General features: G+C 46.0%; 1 protein-coding gene across 2 annotated transcripts in view; it reads left to right on the forward strand.

Moving 5' to 3' along the window:
* GAR1 (GAR1 ribonucleoprotein) overlaps nt 1–25,857 on the forward strand; it is a 70,102-nt gene that overhangs the window by 1,323 nt on the left and 42,922 nt on the right. The window contains exons 1-2 of one of the 2 annotated variants that reach the window (XM_085635642.1): nt 3,121–3,226; nt 15,541–15,757. In XM_085635642.1, coding sequence (XP_085491768.1) covers nt 15,547–15,757 — 211 coding nt within the window. In that variant the 5' untranslated portion in view covers nt 3,121–3,226; nt 15,541–15,546. Of the gene's footprint in view, nt 1–3,120; nt 3,227–15,540; nt 15,758–25,857 lie in introns of those variants that run through there. The other variant, XM_085635636.1, reaches the window with a different exon arrangement.

Here is a 25,857-nt window from a genome sequence, read left to right on the forward strand (position 1 = left end):
TCAGTTCCTCCCAAATTTACTACTAAAACGTATATTTGCATGTTCCGAAAGTCCACAGTCTGGGTGGAGAACTCTGAAAATATAAGCATAGGCAGTGCAGAGTTGTAAAACTCTGCATGTAGTTTGTGAATTGCATTTTGTAATATGTTTTGTAGTAGTACAAGACAAACTAAAAAGTGCAATTTGAGAACAGTGTCTTTTAAAATACTTTGGAGTTTCTTTTCAAAGCTTGCCACTTTTGGCAGGGCAGACTTAGTGAAGTGATTATATTTATTTATATATATATATATATATATTTGCAAAAAAGTTTGTTTTAACATTTTCCATAAACAACATTTTCTGATTTCTCTTTCAACTCTGTGAAAGTGATATTCTCAGCCAACGTGAAAATTACAGGTTAAAGTGCAGTTTGATTGGGGTTCACCAAAGAAATATGATAATTTTGTATTTGTTAGTCCCACAAACCTAAAGATAATTTTCTGTTGATCCATTGAGTAAACATTTACATTTTATTAGGTTTTGCACTTCCCGAAGTGCATGGTACCAGAGTGCATGCTAACCTTTTTAACGGTATAAATATTTGTTTAGAATTTGTTTATGAAATATAAGGATCAAAATTCCATGTGACATTCACTGAAATACTATATCCTCACTAGTTTTCTGTGTGTTCTTCTTTTTTAACTGAAAAGTAGTTTGTAAAAGTGTGGTTGTGCCTTTTTTAGGTCCAGCTTAGCCAGTGACTTTTGTCATGTATACATATGCAAAATATGGTTGGACTTTGGATCAGCCCAATTCATCCATTGACTAGGTTGTCAGGCCTTCTCAGCTTTTGCTTATCTGAAGTATTAATCTAGTTTTGGGCCAGTTCACAGTATTTTTCATATGATTGCATTAGCCATTAAGAAATGGTTGGTAAAGGAGTCTATCTCCAGCATTGTAGCTTGTGAGCCGCTATCTACATATTTGCCCACATGTGCAAAGTTACCTTATCCAGCTGCTTCCCTCAAGGCTGTTGCAATCTTAGTGCCCCCCCCATCAGCCTAGCGGCATACCGTCCGAAGCTTTCTGGGCAATACAGGACCTCTGCATGAAAAGAGAACTATCGCAACATTCAATAACTGACGCCTTCCACTATTCCACTAAAACTAAGTCCACATGCTGATGCTATTTAACACCAAAATATGCAATTGTGAAAATGGCTATAGGCTGAATACTGCGGTACAAAAGGGGGTGTTGATGGACGGAGCATCAGAACCAATCAAACACTCACACCCAGTCAACAGATCTGGGTTTGATCCATCACCGTTCTTTAGCGCACTCTGCCACCCCAGTTCAGATATGCAAATCAGTCTGACCCTGTGCCTCATGGGAACAGTCCAGCCCGAACTGCCAAGCCATGCCTTCCCTGGACCAGAAACAAGATTCCTAGGACCGGTTTCTGGCATTTCAGCTGTTTTCAGCCAGGCTTGCTTGAATCCAGTGGCAAAGTGAGCAAGGGACTCACGTCTGAGCATACCCTGCCAACTTATGGCGAACAAAGCGGTACAAAAGGGGGTGTTGATGGACGGAGCATCAGAACCAATCAAACACTCACACCCAGTCAACTGAATACTAGCAGATAAGAATTAAAGGCACCCTTCAGTGCTAGACAACCAGGTCATAAGACTGTTTGCACTCTTTCCTCTTCCTACCTTTGTTAGTCCTATCTTTTGGTAGCTTTTCTTATAGCATGTAGGTAGTTTGTTGTATTGTTAAGCCACTCTCCTCTCTTTTTCTAATTCACTTAAATGCCATTAGTCAATATTTAAAACTGTTGTCCTAAAAAGCAATTTCCAGCATGGATTTCAAGGGGTTCAGCATAATTAGACATGATCAAGAAGTTTTGTGGCTTATTTTAATTTTTCATAGTGACACCCTTATGGACATCAAATCAACTTGGAGGTTGTGTAGGAGCTGTGGAGACTCTTGATGTTAACTGATATGTGGGTCTGTGTGCTGGGCCAGGGGTGGGATAACAGAGTGAGGGTGTGATGTGCAGCTGGAAAGAAATGCCCTTCTGTGGGGAAATGTAGCATGGCCGTATCTTTAGATCTCCTAACTGAAAAAACTGCAAATCATTAATCCGTCTATTGCTCAATGACTGGATAATGTGAACAGCCTATGTAATTGCTGTAGCTGGTGGGTATTACCAGGGTTCACACACAATTTGTCAGGACCCAATTTGGGCTGTGGCACAAACCAAAACGGTGGTTTCACCCTGGGATCCCCTGTTCCAAGGTAAGTGTTAATATGTACGATTGGTTTGTGCTCTTTTTTTTGTTCATCTAGATTTATAGGGTGCAATACATCCCCAAATTTTGTTCATCTTATATACAGAAAAAGTTGAGTACTCGTTTGCAGTAGTCTTTTTTTTCTTTATTTGAAGACATGTACTTAAACAAGGAACAGCTGACACGGGTTTCGCCCAGAGGCCAGCAGGCCAGGGCTTTCTCACGGCAGAAAAATCTGTTAGTTGTATTTCAGTTGTTTAAGAACCGAAGTATCAGCAAAGGAGCGTCTTCTGTATGACAGGTATTCTCTGCGGTCTGAAAGAAGAAAAGACTACCGCAAACGAGTACTCAACTTTTTCTGTATTTAAGACATCCGGAACAAAATTTGAGGATATATTCACCCTATAAACCTATATGAACAAAGAAGAGCACAAATCAATCATACATGTTAAAGCTTATGTAATTGCATTTATATAGCACTTACTAATCCTGATGAGGCACAGAAGCTCTTTGCTCTAGGCAGTACGCTGCCCTGGAACACAAGGTTAGTTGTCAGTCCTGTGTTAGTGGGATTAGATTTGCACGTTCAAGCAAACCGTTCCATGCAGTCATTCCAATTTCTTTATGGTGGCCTAAATAAACTAATAAGGGTTATTTGCGATCTTTAGTGAAGGTGTATATAGGATCATGCACATGGTTGGTGTTAATAATAGATGAGTTAGAGGAGATTAGGTGTTGCTAGTATAGGTATGACTTTGAGAGGAGGAGAGATTGTGATACTGCAAATGAGTTTTGGGCAATTTTCAGAAATGCAATAATAAAGAATAATGAAAACATGCATGTGTCCTAGTAGGCTGTGCTCAGAGAGAGGAGGCATTCAGAGGATGGAAGGGAAGGAGAGGGGAATTTGAAAGAGAAGAGGGGAAGGAGGCGACAATTGGATGTTTTAATTAAAGGTCAGTATTTCTCGTCAGATTTAAGGAATGTAGTGAATATTATTGGGGCAGCATGCAGTTGAGAATGCAAGAATGTTGTAAGAAACATTATTTACTTGTTAAGATTGTGTTAGCAGTTCTTTTGATAGCCACTGGATTCAGGTAAGCCACATGTTGCTAGGCTACTGCTAGACCATCGCTCAAGCCAGGTCATTTAATCAGCTCATGGGTTAAAAGTGAAAAATAAAGACTGAAGGCCTATGTCAAGAAATCAAAAGCTAAAGGCTGCATTCAGACGAAGCGGTACCTTCAAGATCATAGTAATGTAAGAAAGAACGTAGGAAATATTGCACACATTGAAGAGGACATTCTGCAAATGCAGTGGATGTCTTCTGGTGTTAATCGTCAGGTTTGGCTGAAAGTATTAATAGTATTTATATCAAAGCAGAGTGAGATCTATTTGAATATCTCTGTTTTCAATTGCCACAAGCTGGAAGGTGAGGACAGATTCCCAGATGGTAGAAGTGTATTGCCTCAATTTCAGTAGCTGGAGGGTGGAGATGCAGGCGACCATGTGAGTGGGGATGGAAGAAGGGTTTACAAATTCAGTGAGGATTTTGATTGCAGATGGCTGCAGATTAGACTTCCTGAAGCACTGTTCTTTGGTAAATGCTAGATGGGAGAAGGGGTGGAGCTGCAGGTTGAATGGGGCTCTGTAGGTGAGTGCAGGCGTTCTGTCTACCATGGTCGCACTTCAGTGCAGAAACCTCACACCTCTTTTGTGTCTCTGTTGTGGGTGCTCCAGGCTGGACAACCACATTTCTGTGAGTGGCATTGCTACTCAAAGGCTTTTCTTGAAAGCCTCATGGAAAAGACATTTTAAAGGAGGACCACCAAAAACCACTTGTGAAGCAGTGGTTGCACTTGCAGTTTGAGTCGAATAGAAATTATGTACATACCAGGCTAATGCACCTCTTAGCAACTAACCACCAACACAACACATTAAAGATTAGACCTGTCTGGGAGAAATGCCCTTGAGTGTTGAGGGTTAGTGCCACCTGATATATATGTATATCGTTGCGCACATGTAAAGAGACAAACTCCCAATGTCCTTTTTAATTTTTTTTAAATTAAAGTATCATTGACCTAACATAACATACATAGCGTGTTAAAGAGACATAGTACATTTTGAATATTTTCGTTTCAAGATTACATAGTTTCAAACCATAGTACACAGTGTGGACCAACTAGGGGGGTGGGAGGTCTTCATCTTCACTCATGTGTGTCGACGGGATACATATATCGCCTCGGTAGGAGTTCCAAGGCCCCCTAAACCCGGTTCCATTTCCCCGGACACCCTCTGGCTATGTAGACTGACTTTTCCCTGAACATGCACCAGTCTAGATCGTCTTTCCATTATTCTATTCCGGGTGGTTGAAGGCCCCCCCCCCCCTATCGTACGATATTTCTCTTCGCTATCATTACATCCAGGGTTGCCCAAAGTTTTGTGTAAAAAGTGAGGTCCGTAGGTTCCCATACATTCAGGAGGCACCTCTGCGCCTCCGGGCGTAATCCAAGTGTAAGTACCTCACTAAGGATACGATGTATAGCGCGCCAGTAAGTTTATATTTGGTCACACTCCCATATGATTTGTATGAAGGTGCCGTCTTTCCCACATTTACGTCTACATTCCCCACTTTCTGCTCTACCCATGCGGACTAGACATGGTCCCGTTTTGTAAATCCTGTGGAGGATTTTGAGCTTTACTAAGCGCCGAAGCCTGAATCGCCACTTCCCTCGGGGAGGAAACCGCCTCCTGCCAATCCTCCTCGTCAAGCTCAAGTCCATCCCTTATTCATTTCTCTTTAAGGGACTGAAGAGGGTCTTCCATGTTGTTGATTATTTTTTTTTATAGATCAGGGAGATGGTCTTTTCAGGCAGGTGGCCGTCCAGTACTCTATCCTCTATGGAAGAGGCGTCCGGAAGGGGAGACCCCTTGGGCAGGTGGGTCTGGAGGGCATGGCGGATCTGGGGATATCTAAAGCGTTCAGTATCTGCCAAACTGTATTGCTGTTGGAGTGAGGCAAACAATATAATCTCATCTTTAACCCAAAGATCCTTGATCTGTGAGATCCTGATAAGATTCCACTTATCAAATACCTGCGTTCTCCACACGTTTTGCATTTTGGGGTTGCCAGTGTGAGCCTGCGGTCCCATCTCAGATGCTTGTTTACAACATGCCATATCTGGACCGAGTGGTTGGTTGGTCCTGTTAAGGAGTATTTCCAAGGTCGGGAGTAGAGTGCTCTACTGTAGTTTCCTCCCGGCAAAAGCCATCTATCCATGGCGTGTCCTGGGTCATCGAGACGACCATAGGTCTCCTGGCTTATGGCTGCTAGCTGGGTCGCCCAATAGTATTTTTTGATATCCGGGAGGCTAATGCCCACGTCGTACCTATTTGGGGTGAGTTTAGTCAAAGCGATCCTGGGCTTCCCATCCCACAATAGGTCTCTCTGGAGGCTCTCTATTTCCTGGAAGTATGACTTAGGAACTGGATCTAATGAGTTCTGAAGGGCGTACAGGAAGCGGGCTAGTGCCATCATTTTAAAGAGAGCAGCTTTGCCCAGCAATGAGAGTGGCAAAGACTTCCAGCTCCCTATGTCCTGTTTCAATCTTTGTATTGGTGGCAGAAGATTCTGGGTAAAACGGAGTGACTGATTCAGCGAAATGTCCTTCTGTCTTTCGTCTTACCAGCTATAAGGGACAGGGCCTGCCCACGGATTACCGATTTGTAGTTCTCCCACAACGTTTGGGCAGAATCCACCGTGCCCACATTCTCTTGAAAGTAATGCTCCGTAGCCTGATTTAGTTCTTTCCGGGTTTCTGGGTTCCAGAGATACCAGGGACTGATGGGAGCAATTCTCCCAACTCTTGCTTGGCCTAGGACCACATGCACCCATAGCGGTGAGTGGTCGCAGATTCCCCTGGCTAAGTGCCGGACTTCTCGGATATTGAGTGCCTGGGACCAGAATATAGTCAATGCGGGAAAGGCTGTGGTGGGCCCCTGATAAGCAGGTGGATTAGATCCTATCTGGGTTGTGTGTTCTCCACCCATCCACCAACCCCATGGCCTTGAATGTTGGGCAGCCACATTTGCAGGCCTAATGTCACGTGTGGGGTGCCGATCTAGCATTCCAGAGACCACTGCATTAAAGTCAGCCCCTACTACAAGTAGGCCCTCTGGGAGTGATAATAGGATCGCGCCATGGTCCTTAAATGTATCACCCTGGAAACCCAGGGGCATGTAGACTGAAACAAACGTCACAGCTTTACCCTCCCAGAGCCCTGAGATTCCTATGTATCTACCCCGGTCATCTGACCATGTGGATTGAACGGTGAAAGAAAACAAATTTTTGATCATTATACCTACCCCTCGCGATCCGGTTGTGAAGCCAGCATGAGCCAACGATTTGTACCCCCCCCCCTTTCATCGCCTTGCAGGTGTTTCCCACCTGGTGTTTCTTGTAAAAGGATTGTCTGGGGCTTGTCTCTTTATGTACTGTTGAACCACGCTACCTTTTAATTTATTGCCAAGCCCATTGACGTTCCAACTGAGGATCCTAACCCCCGTGTCCCACTGCGTACCAATCTAAATCCGAGTTTGTGTACTGCTCCCATGTTGCGATACATACTTGTGTTGTCGATATATAATTTACAACATTAAACTGGAATTCTAACAATGCTAAGCTCCCTTCCCAACTGCCCTGCGTCCCTGCACTTTGGCTCCAAACTACCCATGATTCAACTTGTAGAGGGCCTGTCGCCCTACTAGTTAACTAAAAGTAGAAAAGTGGGGTGCGTGGTGCTCCGTCCCTCCCCCGCCCCCCCATGTGCTACTATAATACAGTTCCCCTATGAGAAGGCCAAAATTTGTTCGTATTTTATCTTTGGAAGGCCCCTGCCTTGCGTGTGAGTCCAACAGTGCTCCTCGGCATCTGTTTCCCGTTCCCACCCCGGCCAGATACACTTCGTATTCGGGTCCGGTCCATCATCGGCGTCATTTGGCCATTACCCGCCCAGTCTGGTTATAGTTCACCCCACCTACTGCATGGTCTTTTGTTCAGAGGCTCTCCAACCATTCTGCCGCCGACTACGGATAATCGAAGAACCAGGCCCTGCCATCAGCCTCCACTCGGAGCCTGGCTGGGAACAACATGACATATTTTTAGCCCTTGTCTCTGTGTCTTTTTGATTCCCAGGAAGAATCGTCGTTGCTTCTGGACCATTTGGGTGAAATCGGGGTAAAGGTTATGTCCTCATTGTCATATCGGAGCAGAGGCCCCGCTCTGGCATGCTGAAGTATAACGTCCCGATCCCGGAAGTTGAGGACTCTGGCCAGTATTGGACAAGGGGGAGCCCCTGGTTTCAGATGACCCCCGGGGACTCTGTGGGCTCTCTATGACAAAGAATTTCCCTGGCCCCTTGGGTTACAGGTGTTTAAGAATAAGGTCTTCCACAAAAAGGTCTATTGCCTGGCCCTCTGATTTCTCCGGAACACCTAGTATGCGCGCATTGTTTCGCCGCAGACGTCCTTCATAATCATCCAGTTTGGCTTCTGCGAACTTTCGAAAGGTTTGTAAGTCCTTCATGTCGGATTGTAGCTGTGAGGTATCGTCTACGAGGCTTGCGGCTGTGAGTTCCACCTGTTTAACTCCTTCACTATTTTTGTTAAGGTCTCCTCGTATCAGGTTAACTTCCACAGTGATAGTCCATCTTGTGTTCCAACGAGGTCTTGATCCCTGCTATTGCCGCCATGACGTCCTTAAGGGTGGGTTCTGGGTCCATATCTCCCTGCGCTCCAGAGCTTTTGTCATTGAGCGGAGGGTCTTGCAAGGGCCCCTTAGGGAGGGTATAACGTTCAAGTTCGTTGTGCTGTACAGATTTGGAGCCTCTCGTAGATGACCTTATGCCTCTCGCAGACCGCCTTGGTCTCTTCGGTAGTTGAGGGTATGTGGCAGGACCAGGCCTCCGCACCCACTCCAGGCGCTGGCAATGAAAGCACTTCACTGGTTCTGATTTCAGATTCTGCGTGAGGGCCAGCCGGGTCCTTAGGGGAGACAACGGGCAGACGAAGGTCCGCTGTCACTGTGTGGTCCCTGTTGAGGCGTCAAGGCGCACTGCACCTTTTGTCTCGCAACTCATGCACTCTCCTGGTCCGTAGTGTGGATTGTTCTGGCTCTTTAGCAAGGAGATGTGGGTTGCCAGGGGAGGATGCGCTCTAACTCTCTCCAGTACCTGTGTCTTCCAGACCACCGAATATTTGTGCAGGTCTAGTCTGCCCCCTGCCGTTGCATTACAGTCGGCGGTTGACACATGTGGGCACAGTCCTCTGAGCGGGCACTGCTGTCCCCTCCGGTGGGGGGGTGCACCCCCCGTTCCGGGCCTTAAACCGCTCTCGCTACTTTTGGGTTAATGGCAGGCCCACTATGCAGACTCACTGCGTCATCCGCTATTTCTCCTGCACGGCGCCGTACGTTTATTGTGTTTGGTGCTCTCGCCCCTGCTATGTAATTTCGCAGCCCTGGCCCCTCTGGTCTCGTGCAGCCGGTGGTTTCCGCCGCTCGGGCGTCTCCGGGGATAGTGCAGCGCGGCAGACCCAGGATCTGCGGCACGACCAACCCGATTGCGTAAGCATGCACGCCGCCTCAGCACTCAATCGAGGTCCCGGCGTGCGTACTCGTAGCAGGCCACGATCAAGACGGGCTCTATCTGGGCTCGTGGGTGGTCGACATAGTCCATTGTTGCAGGATTATGTGCCAGATGCGTTCCGGTAACTACATTTCCTCTCAGGGTGATGGATAAATGTGCCCGTTTAATGTACGGGAGAGTCAGGGTCCACGGAGCTCCACTAGGCAGCGGCCATCGCGCTACGCTGCTTGGCCACACCCCCAATGTCTTTCCCTTTTATTTTGTTTTCTTTCGAGCAGGGAAGTGGTGCAGATCAGAGCTTCCGAATCCCCTCTACTTCCACGGACGGAGTGATCTCACAGTCACACGCGCACACACACACATCACACGCTGGTGGGGCCCATAACACCAACATTCATCCTACCACTCTATCCGTGCCATGTATAAGGGGAAACACCTTCTCCGTACCTAACCAATCTGCATATACCTTGAGGTCAATGGCATCAACTAGTTGCAATAGATTTGGTGAAACATCATTTTACACTAAATATTCAATAAACATGACAATAAAATAACCACTCGACACAGGAATTCAAACAGAATATTGTTTATCTAAAATTGTAAGAAAAGCCAATTAAATGCAAGTTCATTTCTCTCATATTTACCTATTCTGGCTAAAAGTCAGATCCTAAGTCAGAACCGGTCCTCAGCAAAATGGTTAGAGTTTCTAGCCGTCATGTAGAGTCACCGTCCTCTCCGTCAGCATCGGGACCTCTGATCATTGGTTCGGGAAGAAGTGGCGCTAGACCTCTCTAGTCTACTAATATTTATACCAAATTTACATTCCACATGTTGCAATCATATCTTACAAAACAGTCGAATGGCGGAAATTATGTCGTCTTGGTACATTGGGATACAGTGATAGTTTTTCTCACGCATTGATAGTCTCAAATAATGAATAGAAATTAGGAGTCCATAACTAATTCGTTACTTCTACGGATGTCTCTTTAGGATAAAATGTATCTCATTCGTGGGACCATTATAAGTTCATCATGTCGGTATTTAGATTGGTAACAAATCTTCACGTTCAGGGGCATTTGGCATCTCTCCCGGATTGGTCGTCATGATCATGGCTTTTCAGTTCATCAGGAGGGCAAGGTCGCAGTCAGCGCGAAGCCTCCTTTCAATTATTCAGCTACTCAAATGCAGGCTGTGGGTGGTAGCCATTTTCTAGTAGGCCACAATGGTCAACTTAAGTAAAAAGAAACACAAAACATAATTACTGCATGGAAATGATTATACAGTGTTATCCCCCTGCTAATACCCTTATGTGTATGCATTTACCTAGCCATTTGCTACATCAAAAGCCATTAATGCGTATTAATTATAAGCTCAAAATAACATCACATAAGCAACATCTATTTCTGTCAGTTTGCTCACCAACTTAGTTCACTTATTATTTTAGCCATGCAATAGCATTCCCACGTGTAATTCTTCTGTTAATAAGGTTGATTAGACAAGACTCGACAAATCTTTAGTGATTAATAATTAATCAGTAGTACTTTTAATTATAACATGCAAAAATGAAACGGGTATTTGGTTTTAAAGTAAAAACCCTGCTCCATTAGAAGCACTGTGCAGTCATGAAATGAAACACAACTTACTTGCCAATGTTGTGTTCGCTCTGTCTGTAAGACAACAGCGTTTTGGATTTCCCAACCTTGTTTTTAAGATTCACCACTCCTCTTTGGAATATAACGTCCCCTCGCTTTCTGTTGAGTGTGCTCACTTGCTGACGTGTAATTGCACAAGTAGAAAACCGTGCTCTACCATACAAGCTCTCTGTGAGACATTGTGTTGTGAATGGTAGATTTAGGGAAACACGAGAGGGGTCCTGGGGCTCCCTTGAGCACCCATTCTCCCTAGCCAAAGAGGAGGAAAAGTTCAGAGAGAGAACAAGACCCCACAAGAAACTCCCTAGCCTACCCAACTCCCCAAAAAGCCTGGAATAGATCCCCAAAACAAATACCCACTGAACCTCCAATAGATTCCACAACAAAAACAGTACACTAGTTCCTTCCAATGCAAAAAGAGCCACAACAAACAGCCCCACTAGGCTCCCATATGAAACCCTTGGCGCCGTTCCCTTGCAAAAGATCTGCAGAAACTCAACGCACAAGTCCGTGGCATGGACCCTCACGGACAGGGAGGCACAGGACCGTCTCAACAGACCTGCAGAAACCCTACGCACCAATCGTTCGTATTGACCCGCCCAGACAGTAAAGGCACAAGACCTTCACAACAACCCATAGAAACCCAACGTACCAGTCCATCACATGGACCCTCGCGGATAGGGACGGCACAAGACCCCAGCACGTCAGCCTCTCTAGGCCAGTTGGTTTTTAGTTTGTCTACAGGAAATTCCTAAAAATATTTATCTCAAAAAGGTGTTCTATATATTTATGAAACACTAATCTGTAAACCTGTCTTTACCTCACAATTTCTATCTCCTCCTTTCTGCTTTTCTTGCAAATCACTTACTTTTTTCTACCCATGTTTTTTTCTTTCCTTGATTGTTTTTCTGCCTTTGGTCTTACTTTCTTTCTCACTTCCACTCGTTCTCTTATATTCCGCTCATTTTTAGGTGTAATACGCCATTTGCTGACTTTCTTTCTCTAGCCCATTTTGCCTCACGTTCTTTATCTCTCGATTCCCATGTCCCATCCATACATCACTCCTGAACTGTGCTTTAAGCATACTCTTTCTACTTCTTTTCGTTTCTAGAAGTGCCTGCCTCCTGGCTACTGAAAGCCTGGCAGGACTCACTCTACCGACCACAGGGAACCGTGACATTTCTACCCCAACACGCCCACTCACCCATGGACGCAAACATCACAAATGCATTTACAGTTTCTAAAGAAAAACATCCCAAAAAGGCAAACAGAAAAAGCCCCTAAACCTAGCAATATGCAAATGTGTCAATGTTTGGAGGCAGGGGATACACCCAATGAATCAATCCTAAAGAACACAGAAAAATGTAGATTTAGTAACGCGTTGTGATAGTAGAACCCCATCCGCACTTGTAATCTAGAAATCCTACGTATATTTTAGAGAAATGGTTTCCTGCACATACACCTTCACAGTGAAACACATATGTTGCACTTTTAAAATGATATTTGCAATATCATCCATATAAACATGTAAAGTTCCACAATTGGCTTTTAATCACATACTTTCTACAGATTTAAGTGCCTAAGCAAAGTAGACAATCTGGTCCTGGAGGGCACCACTTAAAAAAAAACATATTCTAGTTTCCACTTTTGTGTTGGGGTCGGCCTAAACCCACATATGGGTGTGCCTGGTGTGGCATCACCCGGGGGCATGGATAAAGGGCGCCATCTCCTTACCTCTGTCTGGTGAAGTGCAGGCCACCTCCATCTAAAATGGAAGTGCAGGATTACTCTTGCTTAAGGTGTTGTGGTCTCCAAAAAGTAAAACAGAAATTGAAAAGGTTTATTTTCACATTCCAGCGTGATTACATGTATTTGTCGTGTTTGTGTAAATCACATTTGCAATTAGACCAGTTCAGATCACTGCCAACCATATATTTGATCATAAACCTCATACAAGTGTATTTTTGGTTTAAAAATGCATGCATTGAATACATGTTCAAAATCTGAATCGCTTTAGCTGTAAAATAAGCCCATGAGGGATACGATAGGGTTGTGACATCACTTTCTGCACTCCCACCCCCGCCCCCTCCCACCAACATGTTGCATCATTGCAGAAAAGCTGGTTGCATGTAATAGCACATGAAAACGTGACCTATTGGCTTTGCCAAATCTTGGCATTCTTGAGCAGTGATTTTTAGGTCTAGGCTTCATAGTACATGTGCTGTCTCTTCTAGACATGTTGTCACACACACACACACACGTTTGCTTCTGCATAGCTTTAATTTCTGTTGTTCCTGTTTGTCAAGCTATGCCTGGGTCACGTCCTCTTCTTGTGTGTCCCTTCCCCAGAGCATGAACAAAGTACTTGTGTCCATCCGCTGCTCCTGTTTTTGGAGCGATTGGTTTTGTGTTCTAGCACTCCACATGAGTGAAGTGAACTACCACCCGAGCCCTCACCGGCCATCACTTCCTACCCACCATAGTTCGTGTTTCTTTGTGTGCGTGTGCAGCAGACACTGATTTCCTGAGAGCACTTTGTGGTTCTGAATGAAGAAAACCGACATGGCGGCATTCAGAGGTGGGCATGGACAGTCAAACATGGGGTTAAGGTTTCAGTGCGCTTTCTTGTTTTGTGACCCACTGAAGCCTGATCAATAAAAGTTCCATTACTTATTTATTTTGCGCACTGACAATCTCTTAATTACAGTTTAAGAACTCCCTCACTCTGTAAACTGCACATCTGTTCCTGTGGTTGACTTGTGTTAGTTCTAAATTCCTTTTAGTTTCAGTTATAACTTTGTTGTCAGGGCTACATGTTTCTGCCCCGAACGCACATTTTGTCCGGGATAAGAATGGGGCTGGGGGGGATGCTGGTCACATGATGGCTCCTTTGTTTACAGCAGGGAGCAGCTGCTCCTAAATTGCTTTAGGTTTTTTGACCCACTGCCTCCCTCTACCCAGGGTGTGCCATTGCGATCCGATCTTCAGACGTGGAACCAGGTTCGAGTCCTGGCGTAGGATCAACATCCTGGGATCCTGGGCACATCGTTTAATCTTCCTATGCCTATAAACCATGCATGTGAGCTTGTCATGTAACTAGTGCTCATGTAAAGTGCTCGGCTTTCAGTCAAAAGACAAATTGATCGTTTATTAGGTCTCACCTGGCTATCGCGTAAGCGATCGCTCAGCGAGACTTATGTAGGGGCTTCAGAAAATGCTCCCAAAGGCTTCCCAGGCGGATCGGTTGGCGGTTACGCGCACAACCACGCGCATTCCATTTGCCACCAACTACTTCCTGCGTGTGCGCCGCCTCACGCATTCAGAGGGATTTAGTAAGGGGCACAAGCCCTTAGGAATGCGGTTTATGGCCAGTGCATGTGAAGCATTCAAGCGCGAAGCTGGCATCTGGCATCGGACTTGAAAGCAGCAGACTGCTTTCGCCAGCGCGCGCTCGGCCTCACTTCCTGCATCCCCTCTTACAACAATTAACTTTCGTTATAACTCACACCCCATATGCTCGTTCCCTCCCACCCTTCCTTTGATGTCCGCTTTTCTTGTTGTTTACAGACCACACCGCTGCACGCCGCACACTGCCGCATTACACACTGCCGCATTACACACTGCCGCGCGCCGAACACTGCCGCGCGCCTCACACTGCTGCATTACATTACTCACTGCTGCACGCCACAGTGCTGTATGTCTCTCACTGCTGCACGCCGCACATTGCTGCATTACACACTGCTGCACGCCAAACACTGCTGCATTACTCACTGCTGCATTACTCACTGCTGCATTACTCACTGCTGCATTACTCACCGCTGCACGCCACACACCGCTGCACGCCACACACCGCTGCACGCCGCACACTGCTGCACGCCAAACACTGCTGCACACTGCTGCATTACTCACTGCCTGCACGCCGCACACTGCTGCACGCCACAGTGCCTTATGCCGCACACTGCTACACGAAACACTGCTGCACGCCACGCACTGCCGCTCGCACTGCCGCGCTGCCTCACGCTGCCGCGCTGCCTCACGCTGCCGCACGCTGCACACTGCTGCACGGCACACACTGCTGCACGGCACACACTGCTGCACGCCAAACACTGCTGCACACTGCTGCATTACTCACTGCTGCACACTGCTGCATTACTCACTGCCTCACGCTGCCTCACGCTGCCGCGCTGCCTCACGCTGCCGCGCTGCCTCACGCTGCCGCACTGCCTCACACTGCCGCACGCTGCACACTGCCGCACGCTGCACACTGCTGCACGCCGCACACTGCTGCACGCCGAAGCACGCCACACACCGCTGCACACTGCTGCACGCCGCGCACTGCTGCACGCCGCACACTGCTTTTATGCGAGTTTATGCTACTGACATTGTAAATGACAATGCCTTTTATTTGTTTTAAAACCAAAACACAAATAAAAGGCATTGTAATTTTACAATGCCAATAGCTCAAACTCTTATAAATGCGAGACCTATTGCATTGCAAATGCTTGTTTGCTGATGCTCTCCAGCATCTGCAAAAAGAAAAATGCTTTTTACCAATGCTGCTTCCCCTCTTCAACAAGCATTGACATAGCCAATAGGTCTCGCCTTTGGGACCTTATAAGTGTTTAGCCATGCAACGGTTGATGTTGTTGCACCAAAGATATTGTTCTGCATAACTAAATACTTATAAGGTCCCAAAAGCGAGACCTATTGGCTATGCCAATGCTTGTTTCCTGTCTGTTTTCTACAGAGTTAGACCAGAAAACACAGATAAATTGTGGCTTTCCCGCTTAAATTATGTTCTCCTGGGCTACATGGCTAAAAGACATTAACATTTATAAAGCCAATAGCTCTTGCCTTGTAGAGACCAGTTAGGGTTGCCAATGTTTGTTGGTTGTAGCTCACATTAAGCAATGCTTATCCGTTTTTTTGTGTGTGGTTTTTTCCCCCCAATAATAAATGTTCTCTCTTTTGTAGCATAAAATGTCTTACCGTGGAGGCGGTGGTGGCTTCAATCGAGGCGGCGGTGGATATCGAGGAGGAGGTGGCGATCGGGGTGGTGGACGTGGCGGCGGTTTCAGAGGTGGTGGACGTGGTGGCGGTTTCAGAGGTGGTGGACGTGGTGGTGGTGGCGGTTTTGGGCGTGGAGGTTTTAATAGAGGATATGACCAAGGACCACCAGAGAGCGTTGTTGGTAAGCGATTTATCTGTTTGAGTGACTTCAGTTCATCGTGTGCTCTTTTATGTGCATGCAGCCTAACACTAAAACATATTGAAATGGTTTGCAACTTTTAATGTTATAAATGATTGAATTGTCTTTGATGGACAATACGTTTTTAACACCATTGTGCGTTCAGCCTACCATTAAGAGGGGTCTTTAGCATTCATTGCAAAATAGTAGGAGGTTCTACTAAACATTAGACCAGTGAACATCCGCTTTGTGTGGGCAGGGTTGAAAGGGTTTAGGACTTGGTGTCATGAAGAGTACTAGTAAGTAATCTAGGAGTTAACCACTTGTTAACTTCTACCAGTCCTCACTGAGGATGTAACAAATTGAAAGTGGAGGTCCTTAATAAATTTGCTCCATACTCAAACTTTGTGACATGCACTGTACGAATTTAAGACCTTTTAAAGAACAAGCCTTAATTCAAACTCCCAAATTCATAAACTGTATAGTAATCCGAGATGGAAGCCATCTTAGTGGACTTACCAGCCTGTACGAGACTGAACTATTCATCCTTCAAGCTGAGGGGTGGTACCGGACCCCGCACTCTCGGTGGGATAATGTTCTCAGTTGAGGCCAGAATGGGTGCCTTGAGAAGACATGTGAACACATGCGCCCCGATCTTGAGGAGAGCCTAGAGGAATAGACAGTGTAGGGGAAAGGCAAACCACAAATGTCCCATTCCCTTTCATACAAAATGTTGACAGCAAAATTTACTGTCTGAAAACAAGCATGCCTGTTCATGGAGTACCCAAATGTCTCTTGATCACCTGAAAGACCTCCAGGCTGAGTGGGAAGCCAATTGAAGGAGGACCCATACGACTGGGTGTCAACTTGGACAGTCTCCAGCCATAGGAGGTAAAAGGCCCTGATTAAAGACAAGACTCGGATGAAGTCATCAGTGTGCTGAAGTGCCAAAGAGGGAGATCTGGAGCCCCATGCCTTTGTATGTAACATTCTGTGTCCTATTTGTCTACTTAAAGGCCACAAAAGCAAGAAGGCCTTGTCCCTGAATCATGCTAGCAAAGGACTGTTTCCCTGTCTAAACTGATCTCCGTTCCATTTATTTGGAAGTCTATTGGACTACTGGTCTGATCACAACCCAAGAGGTGAGGCAGTCCCCAGAGTAACACCCATAATCGGTGAGTGGCAGCTGTTGTCATGACTCGAGGTATAGGGAGCCACAGGGTGTGTTTTCTTTCTCTCTCAGTACTGAATCTGGAAAGCATGCTGCACTAGAGGTGGGGGCTGAAACCAGTGCTAGGGTACCAACGGGTAGGGCACCACAAACGCAATCTGCTGTGCCGCCCTGTGAATGTAGCGACCGACAGGAGACCATTACTAGCTGAGAAAAGGTTTTAGCTGGGAGGTAGAAGCAGTACATGCCCTACAATAGGTATCCATTGACGAACTCTATCTCTGATAGCATGGTACAACATTCAGTTTTTTGTTGAAAATCTTACAAGATTTCTAGAGACCTTCCACATCAGATCAGTTTGTCAGATTGGGTAAGAAAGTCTTAATTCACCATCCTATCAGGATGGGTGTACATGAACCCCTCTCAGATGCTGCAGTGCTAAAACCCATTATGCATACTCTTGTGCTGACTTCAGTCCAAAGGATATGGACTATAGCTGGCCAGAGAGAATCAAAAATCTCCTGTCTCTTTGATGCCCTGATTGGTTTGGCACATGAAAATATACATCCTTCCAGATCTATACAAGTCAGAAAAGTACCTGGACAGACTAGGTATGATCACCTGCAGTTGTAGAATCTAAAATGGTTCATCCCTGATTTAAAGAATAGCTCACCACCGTGAGACTGATGATTGGAAGAAACACTTCCAGGACTGCAGACTAGGAGTAGATAGGAGTATACCCCCAGGCCCAACTGCTCCAGTAGGACTGAACTTATAGCTGTTTTGGCCAATATAATATAACAAATCCTGTATAAGGCTTCCCTCTTTAGAGGGTTTGCCAGTGATGATGATGATGATGATGTAGATCCAGAGGGACAATCGGTCTAAGAAGAATCCTTCACTGACCACTTGCTGCACCGCTATATCTTGGTACACCCGTGAACTCAGATCTCTCCGCAAAGAGTGCAAAAAAGCAGAGAGATTGTGGAGAAAGGACTGGCTCCATGCCAGTAAGGACGCCTACCGCAGCTCGGTAAGAATCTATAAATCCACCTTGAAGCTTGCCAAAGCCGCCTACTATGACGCCAGAATAAAAAACTCCTCCAACTCGGCGAGGGAATCTTACCTCATAGCCAAAGAACTACTTAAAATACCAGTGCCACCCTCATCGCACTCACCTCCTCCGGACAGAAGTAAGGAACTGGCTACCTACTTCGATTCCAAAATTGCCCGGATACTAGCCTCCCTCCCTCCCACCTACCAGTCCATCCAACCACACGGACAAAGAGGCGGCCACTAACCCTATGGGTAACAGCCTACACCCTCAGCTGTCCACATTTAGAGCAGTATCTTTGAACGAAGTAGTCTCTACACTGGCCAAGATGAAAAGCGGCTCTCCCCTTGACCCTGCCCCTGTAAGATTCTTAAAAACAGTGTCCCCTAGCATAGCTCCCACTATCATGGAACTAATCAACATCTCTCTTTCGCAAGGCTCTGTTCCTCCGAACTGGAAGAGCGCTGTTGTCAAGGCTCTTCTCAAAAAACCTCAACTGGACCCTGATGACATGGCCAACTATAGACCAATCTCGCTTCTCCCATGCATCAGCAAGATGGCTGAGAAATTGGTTAATGTGCAACTTTCCCAGTACCTCGAGGCCAACAAACTCCTGCGTCAGTCTCAAACTGGATTCCGCCCCGGCCATGGCACGGACACCGCACTCCTCGCTGTCATCGAGGAGGCAAGGTGCATTCTGGATTCAGGAGGATCAGTGGCAGTGATCCTCCTGGACCTCAGTGCAGCCTTTGATACGGTGGACCACCGTGTCCTTCTCCATCGTCTGGCCAGGGCAGGAATCGCGGGTGCTGCGCTCGCTTGGATAGACTCTTTTCTATCAGGCCGCTCATTCCAGGTTTGGGACGGCAACTCACTCTGCCCCTCTACCACTCTCAAGCGGAGTCCCCCAGGGGTCTTCGCTTAGTCCCACCCTGTTTAATGTTTACATGGCCCCCCTTGAGGATGTTGTTACCCCTTACGGGATAAAAATAGTGAGCTATGCGGACGACACGCAACTGGTCGTCTCATTATCTCACCTTGACAACCACCCAGACAACCTATTGAACTGCCTCCAGGACGTTCACAGCTGGATGAGCGAGTCCTCTCTGAAGCTCAACGGAGCGAAAACTGAAATCATGCTCATGGGCAAGAAATGGACAACCATTCCCCCGTCGGTCTGGCCAGACGTTTTCGGTGAGGTGCCAACCCCGAAAAAGGAAATTAAGACACTGGGAGTCTGGCTGGAACCTGAGCTGACCATGAAGACCCAGGCAGCCAAAACAGCAGGAATCTGTTTTGGACTCATGCGATCCATCCGCAAGATCCTTCCACTTCTTCCTCCCCTATCCAGAAAACTACTGGTTCAGGGTCTCATTCTTGCCCGGCTAGACTACAGCAACGCCGTCTACCTCGGTGCCCCCGAATCCACCTTGGCGAAACTCCAATGCACTCAAAATGCGGCGGCGCGGCTCATCATGAGTCTCCCCCCCCAGAGCTTCGGCCAGGCCTGCCCTCAAGGCCCTACATTGGCTTCCTGTGGGCCAGAGGGTAGAATTCAAGGCTCTGTGCACTGCCCACAAACTCATCAACGGTGTAGGCCAGCTGCCCTGAAAGACATGGTCACCCCCTACAAAGCTCCCAGACTCCTGCGCTCGAACAACGAACGCCTGGCCACTGTCCCTAGATTCAGGAAGGTACGCACCGGTGGGCGACGCTTTGCGGTCAAAGCGTCCTCAGGATGGAACTCACTTCCTCGCAGCCTGCGTCTGGAATCCTGTCACCTCCTCTTTCGTAAAAGATTGAAAACTTTCCTTTTTCCCAAATAGTATCCCTCCCCCTCCCCTCAGATCTCCACTGATTTCATAGCGCGGGGATGCCTCCGGGTCACCAGGCGCTCTATAAATCGCTAAATAAATACATAAAATAAATCTTATCCAAACTTGTCACAAATCGAGTGAATGGTGAGACAGCCATCCCTTCAAGGAAGAAGAATGTGAGCAGGGATTTGCTGTGTGGGGGTAATCTTTTCAACACTGACTTTTACTTGGATGTGGCTGAAGAGTAACAACCCTGGGAAATCTAGCATAGTGATTCTGAATATCATTTTGTTATTGGATCCTTCAACTAGTTTTTATGTGTTGGAGAGGAACCCGGTCCCCAGTGTTGCACCACCTGCCCTTCCTCAACCAGTAGCGCCAATGCTGCAAGCTTCAGTCCCACCTGGCAGTAGAGCCATGAAAAGGCCCAGCAAGCAGACCTTTGGGTTCAGTGCAATTTGGTATGCCATCATTTTTATTTGGGATGGTTTGTCATTATCTTGCGGAGCCAAACCATGCAGAGTGTAGTAAGTCCGCATTCGCTGCCCTGTACCTCTGTAACTTAAGCAGGGGAGGGGATAGTGTCAGTCCTGAGGCCATTTTTTATTAATGTAAGGGTAGTGTAATAAATTCTATGGAGGAATTCAAGGTGCATAATCCTTAAGTTTGCTTGCAACAGTATGTCTGGTCCAACTCAGTCCATTAACGCTGTAATTCGCAGTTTTATTTGTCACACAATAAATATCTGATTATCAGGGCGTCGGGCTGCATGGAGTTATGCAAACGTCTGATGAGGCATTTGGTGGTTTTAGCATGTTGTAGTAGCTATAGTGTCTTAAGTAGAGGGGGATTGCAATGAGTAGGGATGCCTTGGCAGGCTGTGATTAAGAGATAACATTGAAACTTCAGAAGTGCATTTGGCCTCCTTCAAATGTTATGTCATCAAGTTGTATACATGTGCCCTCTGATCACTAAGCTTATCAGACGTGCTGAGTGTAGGAGATCCGGTGATTGCTTTTCATATGTTGGAGTAAGTTTAGGGTAATAGAGTAGTATTCACATTAGCTCTAGTGCACATTGACTCCCATGCCATTACTGTGCAGGCAATAGTCGACCTTTACTCTTTCATCTGTTATGTTGATAGGTTGCAGCCTGGAGGCACGTGGGTGAAGGATTACCTTTTTCAGTCAATTTGTATGTAGAAGATTTGATGGCAGGTAGTAGCAATAGTTAGTAATACTGTGCCTGTGCGCAAAGATAAAATAGCTCTATATCAGGTGGTACAAACCCACCCTGTTTGTACGGGAGTGTGAGGATCTCCAATCAAAACCTGGTATGTTTACTGGCCCAGGCCAGTTTTATCACTAAGGATCACACTCTGTTGAAAAAGTGTCTGTTAATGTTATAGATATGTTATTTAGTAAATAAGGAAACGTGGCGAGTACAGTAGTTTATGCAGGGTTATCTTGCCTGCTAGGGAGAGAGGGGAGGCACATCACTATTTTTGTGCCTAAAGTTTAGAAATAGCTGCACCATAGTTTTCTTTGAGAATAGTATCTGTATCTCGGCTGACCAATATTCCTAGCTATCTTTCTGGATCCACAAACCACTTAAAAGCGGTAATTAAATGAGTGCTCATCCGTTAAGGGGGTGATAGGAAAGACTAGTGATTTACTACAGTTTATATCTAAAAAGAACAATTGATTGACCGAATGCAGAACAATGTCATACATTCACCCCAGTACAGAAATCTGGGCCTTGATCCATCGGTTTTTTGCTTCCCCATGCCATTCCAGTTTGAACCCTGCCATATGAAAATCAGTCTTGACCCTGCGCTCAATGGGAACAGTCCACCCCGAACTGCCAGACCAGGTCCCCCTGGACTGTAAACGAGCTTCCTAGGGCCGGTTTCGGGTTTTCACCCCTCATCAGCCAGGATAGCTTGATTCCAGTGGCATGGAGAACACAGGACCCACGTCTGGGGATCCAATGCAAATAGAACAATTGATGGACAGAATGCAGAACAATGTCATACATTCACCCCAGTACAATGAGCTGAGACTAAATCCATAGTTTTTTTGCTCCCAATGCCATTCCAATTTGAACCCAGCCATTACCAGTTCGGGCTTGACTGTTCCGATGAGGCACAGGATCAAGACTGATTTGCGTATGGCCAGGTCTAAACAGGGGTGGCATAGCGAGAAAAAGAATGATGAATTTAACCCAGGTCTCTTGACTGGGGTGAATGTTTTGATTTGTTATGCGTTCCATCCATCCATTGTGTCTCTTTTGCTTTCTCGCCCTAAGTGTGTCGGGTATCCCCAGTCGTGGGCCCCCAGCTCAATGGTCCACTGGATTCAAGCTATCCTGGCTGATGAGGGGTGAACCCCCGAAACTGGTCCTAGGATGCTTGCTTCTGGTCCAGGTCCAAGAATCCATCATTCTTTTGCTCACCATGCCACCCAGTTTACAACTGGCCATATACAAATCAGTCTTGACCCTGCTCCAATGGGAACAGTCCAGCCTGAACTGCCAGGCCAGGTTCTCCCTGACCTGGAACACAAACATCCCAGGACCGACATGGTGTGGGCATAAATGTCCCACTTACTGTGACACACTGAAGGATACAAAAAGTGATGGATGGAATGCTTGAATCATTCACAGCCACTGGTAATTACATAGGCCGCATCCCAGTCTAATATTTTGCCCAAAATACCCCCTCAGTGTACCGTGCTCACTGTGCCACTGGAAACTAGCTATTCCTGGCTAATGAGCCCTAATCTGGGCTAAACCAGTTGTGCATGACAAGTTGGTGGTCAGCTTTTCATGGACTCGGTAATCCTGTCTATCCATTGTCAACGATGCAGGGGAACCACTGGCTGTCTCAACTTGGATACTGTATATTAACAAAATGATCTACAGATTTGGTATCAGTCGTCTGTGTAGGCATGCAGACCCAGGGCCAGATTCACAATGGCAGCCTGGAAAAAGTCAGAAATCTAGTCTTCTGTGTTTGAAATAAAGTTGCCAATTTGTGATTTGCGAGGAACCCAAAAGTACTGCTGATTTCACAGAATTCGGTTATACGAAACTTCCACTAGTTGGAAAAGCCACATATCAATGAAAAGCTCTGCAGCTGCACATCTAGCTTTTTCGCCTAAGAACAAAAATCCTTTTTGGGAATCCATTCCTTACATTTCCTGGAAATGCAATTACTCTGGACTTTCACAATAGTACGTTGCCAGTTTTTCAGTGGTGGGAGACTCCTATCAAAATGCTTGCCGACCACTTACAAGCTTGTAAGATTCTTTGAACAAAAATACCTAAATTGTTAGTCAGATGACATCAGGTTTTGAGACTAACTTTGAAAATTACTTTTAGCTTCAAGTGATTTTTCGTATGGGAGTGTCATTTGCTCTTCCATTACCGGGTATCCAGAGCCAGCGGCAAGGGTGTCAATTTATCTGCTTTATTTGATTTTATCGGGGCAAAATTACAATGTCAGGCAGCTATACTGGCATTCAAGAAATGCAAAGTCTTTACTGTTTGGAGAAGTGCAGAGAGAGGCCCTAAGTTCTTGAACGTTGTGGAAGATATTGTCCATGTCAATTTCCTTTAGTTTATAATAGTGTGAGCGCTAAAGAACAACTTTACATCATGAGGGAACAACTTTAGTAAAAGTGATGGGAACTTGCATATCGTAAGCCCATCAAAGTTTGGCTTGTACCATCATGCTGAATACAAAACACCATGCAGATGAGGTCTAGTGTGTGGCTTTTCATATTGGTTATGTTTGCAGTGATCTGAGGCATGGCTCATTCCGCCATGTGGGAAAATGTCTGCCTATCTCCTTTTGTGAGATTGGTTGTTGATATGAAGATTGGAGTTGGGTAAGATTAGATTGTTGTTGGACATTCTTAAAGGTGCAGCTGTTGAGAAATATTGGTAACCTGGGGTGTACTCTTTCCTTTGTACTTTGTTTGGCATTGAGGTTGTTTTTATTGTGCCATATCTCATAGACTTATCTGTAAGTTAAACCAGCATTGTCAAAGGCAGTAGTAGTTGGGGAGAGGAGTTGGCCTAACGGCTAGGGCGGTCAACCTCGAATCTGGGGAACTGGGTTCAAGTCTCGGCAATGACGCTGAACATCCTGCGATTCTGGGCCAATCACTTAATCTCCCCTTGCCTAACAAAATGAATGTGTCCTCATGTAACGCAACTGGTGCTATGTAAAGTGCTCTAATACCCGATCCCTTCGGGTCAAGTTCGCGCTATATAAAACTCCGTAAAAAATAAAGTAGGCCTGTCATTGGTTGTCATGATTTTGACTTTTTCAATGCTTGTTTTGTCATACTTTTTACAAAACTTAGTCGAGGTAGCTGCTAAGCTGTCCTCAATCTTAAATGTTGACTAAAAGCAAACTTATTTTGATCTCCAAAACCACCTAATGCCAACTGCTTTGTTGTGTGGATGTGTTCCTTTTAAAAGGGCAGAATGTCGTCACTCACAGCGAAGTTAGTCAGTGGCTAAAGTGGGCTAAACCCATGCAGTATGTTGTAGAGGGTGAAAACAAAATGTGAATGACACAATAACAGACCAATGAAAATAACAGGGCAGGCTGAAAGCCTCTTTAAATAATTATATTATACATATCATTGTAGTAAAATCAGAAGGTCTTGGCGAACCCCAGACTTAAAATTAAGGTAAGTCTGTTGGTACACCACCAGGCTCCTTCTGCAGATATTAAAATGGATTTTCAGAGTGAAAATTGGTCATCAATCTTATTTGTATGAGTCCTTTTCACGTGGCTGCTAATGAACATAAATAGTAAATTATATTTTTGGGTTGTTGAGTCCATTGTCAAGTACACTCCAGACTTTTGTCTGTAAGGCACTGATGTATTTTCTATTTTGTCCAAGAAGATCAGAGTACTGCAAGAGACGGAGGACAGAGCTCTGTTGTATTAGTTAAGTACCACCTCAACACTAAGGTCTACATTTGCCCAGGGGCGGTCCGTTGACTTGGGTGTTGGTGCTCCGCCCCCTTTACTCCCCCCCCCCCCCCCCCCCCCCCAGGCTTAAGCTTCATTAAGTTAAGCAGTGTTTGTGCTGCTTTAAAACAAATGCATTAAAAATGCATTGGAAGGAATTATCTCCCTTGCCGGGATCTGCAGCACTCTGCTCATGGTGCTGGCACATGCGCAGACTGTCACTTGGCATCTGCCTTCAAAAGCATTTGCCGAGCGGACGATCTCACAGCCCTGAAGACTGTGAGGTCATCAGCTCTGCAAAATCATTGTCTAAACTCCACCTCCTGAGGACATGGTTATGAAGTTAGCCCCGGGCGCTTCAGGTTCAAGCCCTGCAGCGCCAGGGGCTCAAGCCCTGCAGCGCCAGGGGCTCCATGTCAATCAGGGACTGAAAGCATTCAAACTCCTCACAGGGTTGGGTGAGGTCAGTGATGTCACTGACCCCACCACCCTTTGACAGGTTGGTAATGAGGGGTGAGACTATTGGTGGCAAACTCGAGTCTGCGCTGTAGATATTCACATATTTTGAAGACACACAGCGCAGAATCAGTGTCTTCTTCGCGCGCTTTCAGTTTGAGACAGCACATCGGATGTGCAGGCAGCGGGGGACTCGAAAGCAGAGGGTGAAAAATCAGCCAGACTGCAAATTGCAACACACACAGTGCTGGAGCCACGAGGGACGAGGCAGGTAAGAAAATTAAAAATACATCAAATGAAACAGAGAAACGTCATATTTGGATAGTGTAGAAATGTACAGTGATCCGTAAACTGAAAGTACGATGTGGCAGTCTTTTTTGTAATGCACTCTTCATAATACGTTCCCATAATTCTACTTTTCATTTTGGCAAGCCCGGTGTACATACTGAAGCCAGACAGACGCTGGGTGGACGATAGTAGGAGGCTCACTCTCCAGTATGCTTTATTCATTCAGCAAATATGGAAGCACTGCTGCTGTGACGTTACATTAGAACGTACAAGATAACCTGTCTATTGCACGTCAGGATCCGGACTAGATTGCACAATTTCTTCATT

Source organism: Triturus cristatus, chromosome 2_1 (assembly GCF_964204655.1).
Source record: "Triturus cristatus chromosome 2_1, aTriCri1.1, whole genome shotgun sequence".
In the NCBI taxonomy this organism is placed as follows: Eukaryota; Metazoa; Chordata; class Amphibia; order Caudata; family Salamandridae; genus Triturus; species Triturus cristatus.